Genomic DNA, 12,807 nt, shown 5'->3' with positions numbered 1-12,807 from the left:
GCTGTACATAAATTATTTATGCTATATAACAGTTAAACTTACTTTAGAAGGTAGTATAAGTCTATGCACTTGAAGGGTACAAACACTCCAGTATAATATGAATGTTTTAGGAGCAAGATATTAGCAAGAGCATTAAGATGATATTGAACTAAGGGTAACAGGTGAATTTAAGGTTTCAGAGTAACAGCCGTGTTAGTCTGTATTCGTAAAAAGAAAAAAGAAAAGGAGTACTTGTGGCACCTTAGAGACTAACCAGTTTATTTGAGCATGAGCTTTCGTGAGCTACAGCTCACTTCATCGGATGCATAGCATATTGTGGAAACTGCAGAAGACATTATATACACACAGAGACCATGAAACAAAACTTCCTCCCACCCCACTGTCCTGCTCGTAACAGCTTATCTAAATTGATCATCAAGGAGGGCCATTTCCAGCACAAATCCAGGTTTTCTCACCCTTCCCCCCCCCCCCCCCCCCCCACAGACACACATACAAACTCACTCTCCTGCTGGTAATAGCCCATCCCTCTTTGAAACCTCTCTTTATAATGCGCATGATAATCAAGGTGGGTCATTTCCAGCACTAATCCAGGTTTTCTCACCACCACCACCCCCACACACACACACACCCCCCCCTCCAAAAACCACACACACAAACTCACTCTCCTGCTGGCAATAGCTCATCTTACAATGTGCACAGCAATAATCCAAGTTTAACCAGAACGTCTTAGGGGGGGGGGGGGGGTTTGTAGGAAAAAAACAAGGGGAGATAGGCTACCTTGCATAATGACTTAGCCACTCCCAGTCTCTATTCAAGCCCAAATTAATAGTATCCAATTTGCAAATGAATTCCAATTCAGCAGTTTCTCGCTGGAGTCTGGATTTGAAGTTTTTTTGCTGTAAGATAGCGACCCTCATGTCTGTGATTGCGTGACCAGAGAGATTGAAGTGTTCTCCGACTGGTTTATGAATGTTATAATTCTTAACATCTGATTTGTGTCCATTTATTCTTTTACGTAGAGACTGTCCAGTTTGACCAATGTACATGGCAGAGGGGCATTGCTGGCACATGATGGCATATATCACATTGGTGGATGTGCAGGTGAACGAGCCTCTGATAGTGTGGCTGATGTTGTTAGGCCCTGTGATGGTGTCCCCTGAATAGATATGTGGGCACAGTTGGCAACGGGCTTTGTTGCAAGGATAGGTTCCTGGGTTAGTGGTTCTGTTGTGTGGTATGTGGTTGTTGGTGAGTATTCGCTTCAGGTTGGGGGGCTGTCTGTAGGCAAGGACTGGCCTTTCTCCCAAGATTTGTGAGAGTGTTGGGTCATCCTTCAGGATAGGTTGTAGATCCTTAATAATGCGTTGGAGGGGTTTTAGTTGGGGGCTGAAGGTGACGGCTAGTGGCGTTCTGTTATTTTCTTTGTTAGGCCTGTCCTGTAGTAGGTGACTTCTGGGAACTCTTCTGGCTCTATCAATCTGTTTCTTCACTTCCGCAGGTGGGTATTGTAGTTGTAAGAATGCTTGATAGAGATCTTGTAGGTGTTTGTCTCTGTCTGAGGGCTTGGAGCAAATGCGGTTGTATCGCAGAGCTTGGCTGTAGACGATGGATCGTGTGGTGTGGTCAGGGTGAAAGCTGGAGGCATATAGGTAGGAATAGCGGTCAGTAGGTTTCCGGTATAGGGTGGTGGTGATGTGACCATCGTTTATTAGCACTGTAGTGTCCAGGAAGTGGATCTCTTGTGTGGACTGGACCAGGCTGAGGTTGATGGTGGGATGGAAATTGTTGAAATCATGGTGGAATTCCTCAAGGGCTTCTTTTCCATGGGTCCAGATGATGAATATATATAGCGCAAGTAAAGTAGGGGCGTTAGGGGACGAGAGCTGAGGAAGCGTTGTTCTAAATCAGCCATAAAAATGTTGGCATACTGTGGGGCCATGCGGGTACCCATAGCAGTGCCGCTGATCTGAAGGTATACATTGTCCCCAAATGTAAAATAGTTATGGGTAAGGACAAAGTCACAAAGTTCAGCCACCAGGTTAGCCGTGACATTATCGGGGATAGTGTTCTTGATGGCTTGTAGTCCATCTTTGTGTGGAATGTTGGTGTAGAGGGCTTCTACATCCATAGTGGCCAGGATGGTGTTATCAGGAAGATCACCAATGGATTGTAGTTTCCTCAGGAAGTCAGTGGTGTCTCGAAGGTAGCTGGGAGTGCTGGTAGCGTAGGGCCTGAGGAGTGAGTCTACATAGCCGGACAATCCTGCTGTCAGGGTGCCAATGCCTGAGATGATGGGGCACCCAGGATTTCCAGGTTTATGGATCTTGGGTAGTAGATAGAATATCCCAGGTCGGGGTTCCAGGGGTGTGTCTGTGCGGATTTGATCTTGTGCTTTTTCAGGAAGTTTCTTGAGCAAATGCTGTAGATGCTTTTGGTAACTCTCAGTGGGATCAGAGGGTAATGGCTTGTAGAAAGTGGTGTTGGAGAGCTGCCGAGCAGCCTCTTGTTCATATTCCGACCTATTCATGATGACAACAGCACCTCCTTTGTCAGCCTTTTTGATTATGATGTCAGAGTTGTTTCTGAGGCTGTGGATGGCATTGTGTTCTGCACGGCTGAGGTTATGGGGCAAGTGATGCTGCTTTTCCACAATTTCAGCCCGTGCACGTTGGCGGAAGCACTCTATGTAGAAGTCCAGTCTGCTGTTTCGACCTTCAGGAGGAGTCCACCTAGAATCCTTCTTTTTGTAATGTTGGTAGGCAGGCCTCTGTGGATCATTATGTTGTTCAGAGGTATTTTGGAAATATTCCTTGAGTCGGAGACGTCAAAAATAGGATTCTAGGTCACCACAGAACTGTATCATGTTCGAGGGGGTGGAGGGGCAGAAGGAGAGACCCCGAGATAGGACAGCTGCTTCTGCTGGGCTGAGAGTATAGTTGGATAGGTTAACAATATTGCTGGGTGGGTTGAGGGAACCATTGCTGTGGCCCCTTGTAGCCTGTAGTAGTTTAGAAAGTTTAGTGTCCTTTTTCTTTTGTAGAGAAGTAAAGTGTGCGTTGTAAATGGCTTGTCTAGTTTTGGTAAAATCCAGCCACGAGGAAGTTTGTGTGGAAGGTTGGTTTTTTATGAGAGTATCCAATGCCCCTCTGCCATGTACATTTGTCAAACTGGACAGTCTCTACGTAAAAGAATAAATGGACACAAATCAGATGTTAAAAATTATAACATTCATAAACCAGTCGGAGAACACTTCAGTCTCTCTGGTCACGCAATCACAGACATGAGGGTCGCTATCTTACAGCAAAAAAACTTCAAATCCAGACTCCAGCGAGAAACTGCTGAATTGGAATTCATTTGCAAATTGGATACTATTAATTTGGGCTTGAATAGAGACTGGGAGTGGCTAAGTCATTATGCAAGGTAGCCTATCTCCCCTTGTTTTTTTCCTACAACCCCCCCCCCCCCCCCCCAAGACGTTCTGGTTAAACTTGGATTATTGCTGTGCACATTGTAAGATGAGCTATTGCCAGCAGGAGAGTGAGTTTGTGTGTGTGGTTTTTGGAGGGGTGTGTGTGGGGTGGGGGGGGGGGTGAGAAAACCTGGATTAGTGCTGGAAATGACCCACCTTGATCATCATGCGCATTATGAAGAGAAGTTTCAAAGAGGGATGGGCTATTACCAGCAGGAGAGTGAGTTTGTATGTGTGTCTGTGGGGGGGGGGGGAGGGAAAGGGTGAGAAAACCTGGATTTGTGCTGGAAATGGCCCTCCTTGATGATCAATTTAGATAAGCTGTTATGAGCAGGACAGTGGGGTGGGAGGAAGTTTTGTTTCATGGTCTCTGTGTGTATATAATGTCTTCTGCAGTTTCCACAATATGCTATGCATCCGATGAAGTGAGAAAGCTCATGCTCAAATAAGGTGAATTTAAGTTTAGTCTCCAAGAAAAATGTCATCCAGCTTTTGTTGGGCGACCTGAGATCTTTGGATGAAAGACACGGTATGAGTACACAGTGTTCTAATAATGTCCCAGGATGCAAATAATAATATAGGATTTCCAAACTTCACACTTCATCTGACTCATGGTTTAAATAAATATTTCTAAGTTTCTGGACTTTCATTTTTATATTATTTATATAAACCTTGGCATTTAAGATTACAAAATGTTTTCTGTTGAAAGTGTAATGTCAGTAATATTAGACTACATAGTAATCGGTGCATTTTACTGATAAGTGAAAAAGGTTTCTTTTTGAAATTTCTGTACAAATACATCTCTCCTTTCCCTATATGAAAAGTCTAGAGATGCCCATATATTGTTTGAGGAAAAACCAAGATTATTATTGAAATTCTGAGTCTGTATAAATCAGATGTTAATTTAAACTTATTTTATCTATAGAAAACCTTTCAGCCAAAGAACTGAAGAAAATGCTGAGCAAGCAGAGAAGAGCACAGAAGAAAGCTAAACTTGAAGAGGAGAGAAAGCATGCAGAAAGAGAACGACAGCAAAAGACTCAAAAGAAAAAACGAGATGAGGAAGAGGAGGAAACTAGTGGTCCCAAGGAAGAATTAGTTCCTGAAAAACTGGAGAGAGTAAGCATTGTGTTACTTGTTATGTAAAATTTATGGCAGTTCATCTTGTGATATTCTCTTTGGCCACCCCTCCCCCACTCCCATCCCCACACACTTCTGGAAGATTGTAACATTGGAAGTCTTTTAAAGTGAGATTTAAAAATCCTTTTAAAGGGACAAATCAATTTAAAAATCATTTTTGTACAAAACAAATTTGCCGACCATTTTTATAACACCTATAATTAAATAAAAGATTACAGAAAAAATGGTAGTTCATTTTTTCTCCAGTATGTTTAGTTTGTGCATTTGATAGCACTTTGTTGATAATTGTGTGTTTTTTAAAACAAACAAACAAACAAACGCACACCCCATGGTCTAAAACAGCAGGTGGAATCAGAGGGAGCACCAGGAAACAATGAGACGATGCTGGTTAGCATGATAGGCAGTGGTCTTGGAACATCAGCTACCTAGCCATTGTCAGATTTTTGTAGGCACTGTTCTTCTGTACAGCTGTGTCCCCTGTCGTTTATATAGGTCTTTTCCACAGCTGGAAAGTAGAGGAAAAAATAGGAAAATGTGATTGACAGCCACAAAATTTGGCATGAGGACTTAAGTACATTTGTTTGTAAACATCTGAAACTATTTTTTAATTATGAATTAGTTCAGATGTTTATTTTTGTTACCACTATGATATTAGTTAGAAGGTACCCATCTGAAATACGTGGCGGTAATGCCACATGTAGCTATAGTCAAGCGGGGGTCAATTTAAAATGGTCAAAAGACAGCAATGATATATAAACTGTTTATTCAAATACATGTTTCTTGGTTCAGTTTACTTCAGACAGGTGTCGTCATGGTTTACTGGTTGGCTATGTGATCTCTAAAGCTCTATAGGTAATGCGTTCTTGAGTATAAATGAAGATTTTTCTGTTTTGTGCCAATACTCTAGAAATCAGATAGGTGACTGAAGTACTCTTTTCCTTGCTGTGAATAGTGGGACCAGGACAGGCATGTGTGTGGTTTTTTTATTTGTGTTGTTTTGTTCAAAAAAACAAAATGGCTAATCTGTCACTGCATGGTGGTTGAAATTCATAGAAAGCTTAATCTTTTTAAAAGATTATATATATATTAGTGATAGATGCCTCCTTTTTACATAACCTTAATTTCGTCTTCTATTAAAACAGGTCAAAAATCCATTAGAGGAAGCTATTAAGTTCCTTATGCCACTTAAGAATCTTGTTGCAGATAACATAGACACACATCTGTTAGCATTTGAAATATACTTTAGAAAAGGTAAAGTATATGCAAATTTTAATTTTTTCTCCAAATGTTCTAATCCTTCTTCAACCTATTTTTACCCAGCTGTAGTCTACGTTTACTAACTTACTGAGACAAGAGTTTCCATCATGCCTAGCATTAATGGATAAATATTACAGAAAACTTAATGTATACCATGTCACCTTTCTTTGGCAGCACATAATTTGTTCTTAAAACTGACTTTAAGAATAAAGGAATTATATAAAGACTATATGCTAATGAGATATGGAGGAAAAAATATTTCCAGTTGTAATTCTTCAGCAATTAAAAAATTAGACTAATGTACCTGATGCAATGTTGCTAATAACTGTGAGCAGCAGCTCTTCTAAAATGGAATGAAGTTAGGGGCTACCACAATGTGCTATATGTATTTGCGTATTGAGAGTACAGATATGACAATTCTGCATAAGATTTGGTGTTTCTAATATTTGCATTAGATTTACTAATGAAATCACAAAGGAATTGGGGAGATAACTTCCTGTAAAAGCTAGACACCTAAATATTAGACTTATTTTTACATGGTTGGTGGGTTTTTCAGAAAACATTGCTATCATCACTTTGTAAAAACACTGATTTTTTGTTTTTAAATTTCTGAAAAGAGAAAAGTAAAAATATGCCTAACTTTTTTTTAACTAAATCTAACCGTGTTTGGCATTTGGGGGTATATTTATGAGAAAGTTAAAGATTTGGGTCGGTGTCTGCATTGAAATTTAAAGGAATACAAAAAGTTAAAGGGAAGTGTGTGTATATAACCTTGGTTTTGGTTTTTTGATTCTTGTTTTTTGCACAGGAAAGTTTCTGTTAATGTTGCAGTCTGTCAAGAGAGCTTTTGCTATCAACAATAATAATCCATGGCTACATGAATGTTTGATTAAATTCTCTAAATCTGGTATGTACAATGAAGCAGCTGTAGATATTTTAGTGTCTAAATAGTATAGGAACACTAATATATTTAAAATAGACACGCGGCAAAAAATTGCATTATTTATATACAAAGTGTTCAGAATTTCATCAGAACCTATTGAAGCCCTCTAATATTTTGCTGAAAATCAAAGATGGTAAAATACTGACTTCTATAATACTGATTTCAACCATTGTGTGTGTATGTGCTAAAGTGGTGTATTACTGGACTTGAAGTTTGTCTGGAACAATAGCAGCAACGGTAACTCTTTCTGCTTTTTTTTTTTTTTTTTTTTTTTTTTTTAAGTATCTGATCATAGTAATCTCCCAGAAATTGTGAACAAGGTCCTAACTCAAGAAATGCAGAAAATCTTTGTTAACAAAGATTTGGAAAGTTTTAACGAAGAGTTTCTCAAACATAATGCTACCTCCATTCTGCATCTGCTCTCAGGTTTGTTTATTTTGATGCTATGAAAATGTTAAATGATGGTAAATCAAGTTAATATAACAAGGAGTTCTTGTGGCAACTTAGAGACTAACAAATTTATTTGTGCATTCTTCTTACTGTATTTTTCACTCCATGCATCTGAAGAATGCCCAAATAAATTTCTTAGCCTCTAAGGTGCCACAAGGACTCCTCATTATTTTTGCTGATACAGACTAACACGGCTATCATTCTGAAACCAATCAAGTTAATGTCTTTCTCTGTTCTTCATTCCAATTAGAATATGCCAGAGGCTCAGATACAAATTATTTTTGAAATGTCCGTTTGTTTGAAGGGCTTTAACAATCCTCTTGTCCACTCACTGCCTCATGTGGGAAGCTTTCCGTTTCTACAGGATTTATTTTTAAAAGAAAAATAATTTTCTATCCCTTGTGGTCTCAAAAAACCTTTGTAATGTAAACAGTCCTCCCTCCTTATTTTCCACTTAGCTGGAGTGCCTCTGCTTCTGCTCATAGCTTTTCAAAGCAGCAGCAACAGAATGAAACAACAAGACTGGTAACTTTCACCTGTGCTATTCACAACACTGGGTAATGACGGAAAAGTCAAGAATTATGTCAATTTTACGCTGCTCTTGTTGCTGCTGCTTAAGAGTGGTCAGTTAAGATACTAAGTGGCAGCAGGACACACAAAACAACTTGGGGGTAGGGTAGAGGAGTGGAGTGGAGTGGCCAGAAGGCTCTGGATAAAAATAGTTTAGAATAGAAATCTCCTCCTCAGGAAGACAGCGGCATGGGTGAGAGAAAATAAAACTTTTCCCTTCCAGCAGCTTGAAGGTGAGAAGAGTCTTCACATTTATCAGACATTTACAGTGGGATCAATGAAGGGACTTAAGCATTGCCATATTGAGCATCAGAGCACCTAACTTTTAGATGCCTAGAAAATCACAGCAACACTGCATTCCACAAAGCCAAGTTAAACACTTGGGCTCCTATACAGTGAATGGGGACAGATAGGTGCCTAAGAATATGATCCACAAAACCCAGCATGCTAGATGGGGAGCTGTGTTGGCAAGCCAATAGAAGATGCTGAGGAGAAGCATGTGGGCTAAGCTCTGTCCCTCTCATGGAAATAGGTGCTTCCCTGCAGCCAGGACTCATGTTCCTATCTCTGCTTACAATCCACAAACAGGATCTCATTGCCTGGAGTCAGGTGGTGAGGCACCTAAGTGACTTCTTCCAGGAATGAGTTAGATGTCTGCCTCATTCCACACAAAACAGGAGGAGGAAGAAGTGACCACCTTATAACTTCTAGCCCACTGGTTACAGCATTTGCCTAGGAGGTAGAAGACCCCGGTTCAATTCCCCCGTCTCTTTCAGAGGGTGGACGAGATATTTGAACAGGGGGTCTCCCACCTCTCAGGAGTGTGTGCTGACTACTGAGCTATGGGATATTCTGATGTGGGGCTCCCTCAGTCTACCTTAGTTGAAGCTGTTCCACTGTAGATAAATAATGAAACGGTGACTAAAGTAAGGGGACTGGACCCAGGACCTCCTGGGCAGGTGCCTTAACTCCTGGACTTACAAAATCATATTCTCTCTCGCCTAGTGACTGTTTCACTATGGATAAAAGACTGTTTAAGTCATTAACAGTCCAGTGGTTAGGGTATTTTAAGTGGCTGGAAACCAGTAAATCGAGTATTGTAGTGGCACAGATTAAGATTAATGGTTTATGGAGCATTACAGTGTGTTCAGTACTGTTAGCAAGAATATTTAGAGGATAGGATTGTTGGAGAAAAGGATGGTCCTGGGTTGTAATGTAGATTAACTTTGTGTGACTGCATCACGCTGTCACCTGTTTCAGCATAATCAAGTTTGGGTTTGCCTACAAACCTTCATTGCAGTCTACGTCTCTTATAATTGCCAGTCCTGCACACCCAATACTGGAATCTGCAAGGCAAGCTGGATGGTTCTTTCTTTCTTGGGCATTGTAGGCTGGTGGGCTAAATCACCATCCTGGGGCGTACAAGTGGCCACGCACAGTTCAGTTTCTAGCCTGTGCTTGAGGGTTGTGTTTATTCTCCAACATAAAAAAAAAAAATTGAAACATGAAACAACAAAATAATAGTCCTGTTCCCTACCTATGTTATGGGGTCCTCTGACCCATGGCAGCTTATTAGTCAGGACTTTCCCAGTCTGGGGAATCCTCAGGGCTACTTGCCCCCGCACAGTCCTCTTCTGCAGCTACAGAAGAGTGTACACCCAGCCCTCTCCTTGTCCCAGACTCTCATGTGGAGTCTGGGGTCCTCATTTATATCCCCCAGCTGGGAATCATCAGCCCCAATCACTTGATGCTGCCCAGCTGGGTTCGCTGATTCCCACCAGCTACCTGCTGGACTCCTCTCTAGAGCAGGGCTGGTTGCTCCAGGCTGCCCTGGCTCTTTAAGAGGTAAACCACCCTGTTATGGGCATCATCACTAAAAAGATTCTGCATGCTAAATTAAGTCTTTGATGACAGCCCTGTGCTACCTTATAGTCTTCATTGGACTTGCATTTAAATTGGTTACATTTATTTAATGAATAATTATTGATTCCACAAGACAGAACATATTCCAGTTCACCCCTTCTTAGGTGTTTTGTTCCATAGAGCAATCAGAAAAAAAGCTATAAAAACTTAATGAGAAAATAATATAGTAAGCAAATATGAGACTGAATTACAGACAAGGCATAGATCTGAGTAAGATGGTGCTGCTTTTATCTAGTTACTTTTTAGGTCAAAACCTAAAAAGTAGGGGTTTTTTTATATATATTTTTTTTTGATATTTTTTTTGATATTTTTCCTTGCAAGTAGGTTGTGTGCTTATTTAGTTTCTCTGTGTTCATATTTGGGAGAGGGGCAATGTCTGTTCATGCCCTTGGATTTATTCAGGTAGGATGCCAAATTACGTAAATTTGTAATTCTTCTTCTTATAATTCTTCTTAAAGGCCTGTCATACCTGCCACATGATTAATTATCATTATTCTAGCAGCTCACCTTAACTCCAGAGCTTTTTAAAAATAATTCACATTAGTTCTAAAAAGACATCTGCCAGTTCCTTTATCATTGTAGGGTGCATCTCAACTAGCATGCTGACTTGAATGACTTAGTTATCTAGATATTGTTTCCCTATTCTGCCTGTTGACCTCTTTCCTTATTAACTGTTGCCTCAGGCATCCTATTTCTATTAACATTTTAGTGAAAATTTGAAGCAAAGTTTCTAGTGAGCATTTCATTTTTGTCAGTAGCAGAGCTACAGCTTTACTTTATCCTTATGCTCTTAATGTACTATCAAATATTTGTGCTGTCATCGCTTATAATAAGTAAAATGTGAAAATATAATTTTCTTATATAAAATATAATGGATGGAAAAATTGATATGTTCTAAAATCTGTAGAAAGCCCCAGTCCACGATATCTTCCTTTTTGTTTTTGGATTGTTTTCTGTATCAGTTTATAATTTTACAATAAATCAAGTATTTTACCAAAGAATGTTGTCAGTGTCTGATCGAATGTCTTTTTTTTTTCTTCTTATGCTTAAGGTGCTAAGATGATGTATTTCCTAGACAAATCAAGACAGGAGAAAGCAATTGCTATTGCTACTAGATTAGATGAAACTATGAGAGACAAAAATGTGAAGGTAAGCTAATTTAATTGTAACCTCTTTGTATATTTAGGGACAAAGTAGGTGGTCTTGAGCATGTTATACGAAGCACAAGATACATGTACCCGGTTAATATTTCTGAATCTTGATTATTAATATTAAAAGGAATATTTTTATTTTGGTTAAAATTATATTCTCGATGTCAGACTTCTGTAAACAAGGACAATGACACTTATTGCCAGCAGAGGGCACTGCATTCATTAATCATGCAAGCGAGATTTACAGAGCCCCATGTTTTCTTTGGTAATAAAATAGTCTAGACTAAATTTAACTGTTCTTGTTTCTTTAGACTTTAACAAAGGTTTTCGAGGCACTGCTTGATGGCAGCTTCGGAAGCTGCCACACCCAATATGAAGAGTATCGGACAGCATGTCATAAACTGTTTCCTTTTACGTCTGCCTTTATGCCTGCCACAAATGAGGATGACAGTAGCTTTGCATCAGTGAACCATACAGCCGTTAACCATGATGTGCTGTCCAATGAAATTTGAAGTAGTGTACAAATAAAATATTTGACTATACCTACAGACTGGTGGGATGCAGATCAGGTTTACTTTTCCAGGATTCAGTTTTTATATCTTACAGGTATAAAATGAAATATTTGGATGCTTAAATGAAAATGGAGTATGCTGTTAGCGTGTTTTTCATCCAACAAGAACTGCCAATGTTTATGTAAACATTATCTCTAATCAACATTTGTCATGTTTATTCTTGTACTGTTTTAAGTCTTTTAACAAAAAAATCCCCAAATTATGGACATTAAAGACTACTTTCACCTAAGTGTTGTTACATTTAGAAGTACATATAATAATTTCTTGGTGATGAAATTATCCGTTGAGCAGATTTTAGCAAATTAGAACTGAAAAGTGCTGCTTGTATCAACCCCCGTCATCTTGTTCTGTTGGTTTTGGTTTCTTTAATTTTGGTCCTTTTTGGTTTTTTTTGAAGCACATAACTGTAAATGTTGGCTGTTTGCATGTTTCTTGTCAATTCTGTGTCTTATATGGAACTATTGCTGGTGGATATGGAGGTTTGGTTAAAAATAGATGGTAAGAGTTTTCAGAAACTCTTTTCTATCTACCTTTTGTTCCATAGCTATTGTTTCCTTGCATTTTTGAATGGTTTAACATTTTAAAAAACAGTTGATTACATGTAGTTCCCTGAAATAATAGTGAATATGATACGGTTTCGATACCATTGTCTGTCTGCCTGTCTTCTTTCTTTTTTCATTGCCATTTATTGGTTTGGAAAAGCTACTCCAGTTTTGGGCAGATGCATAAGGTACAATAATGGGGAATATGGTTCTCCTCAGGATCATAAAAATTCACTGGTAAGTTTACTGTATACCTCCATTAAAAGTCTTAGGTGTGGACTTATAGCGGATAAATTTAATACTTCTCTTGCCTAAATACTATTGCTTTAAGTGCTACAAAAGCAACTAGTAGTTGAGGAGTGCATTTTATATTTAAAAATTATTTAAGGGAGCACAAATAGGCTGACTACAAATCACAATGAACCTCTTTCTTATTCTGTGTTCTGGTGCATTAACTAATAAGTGCATAAAATATACAACACATCAAAATGAAAGTCTGAACTTAACATAGCTGTTTTAAAGCATAATATTGCAGGACAAAATGACTACATATGACAGCTTTGCATTCTACAAGAACTGCTATCAAAACCTAAATATACTGTGGCTTGTACAAAAAAATACATTTTCTGGAAACTGCAATGGAATCATTCAGTCAGATTTGTTTTTATTTCACTGTAGTGTAAATATTTTCAGTAATATTAACTAGCCCCTCTAAGGCTAATATAAGTTCATGAAGGGGGATTTTATTAAGACAAATAAACTGTTCTAATTAAAATGGTCTCCTTTGTGT

General features: G+C 39.0%; 1 protein-coding gene across 1 annotated transcript in view; it reads left to right on the top strand.

Annotated features, from left to right (window-relative positions):
• The window catches only part of NAA16 (N-alpha-acetyltransferase 16, NatA auxiliary subunit), a 112,612-nt gene extending 99,805 nt beyond the window's left edge, over positions 1 to 12,807 (top strand). The window contains exons 15-20 of the mRNA XM_074961485.1: positions 4,395 to 4,588; positions 5,752 to 5,860; positions 6,675 to 6,773; positions 7,092 to 7,235; positions 10,804 to 10,901; positions 11,215 to 12,807. Coding sequence (XP_074817586.1) covers positions 4,395 to 4,588; positions 5,752 to 5,860; positions 6,675 to 6,773; positions 7,092 to 7,235; positions 10,804 to 10,901; positions 11,215 to 11,415 — 845 coding nt within the window. The 3' untranslated portion in view covers positions 11,416 to 12,807. The remainder of the gene's footprint in view (positions 1 to 4,394; positions 4,589 to 5,751; positions 5,861 to 6,674; positions 6,774 to 7,091; positions 7,236 to 10,803; positions 10,902 to 11,214) is intronic.

This window comes from Natator depressus, chromosome 1, assembly GCF_965152275.1.
Source record: "Natator depressus isolate rNatDep1 chromosome 1, rNatDep2.hap1, whole genome shotgun sequence".
NCBI classification, from domain to species: Eukaryota; Metazoa; Chordata; order Testudines; family Cheloniidae; genus Natator; species Natator depressus.
The sequence above is the reverse complement of the archived record's forward strand: the minus strand, read 5'-3'. Positions and strand labels throughout refer to the sequence as shown.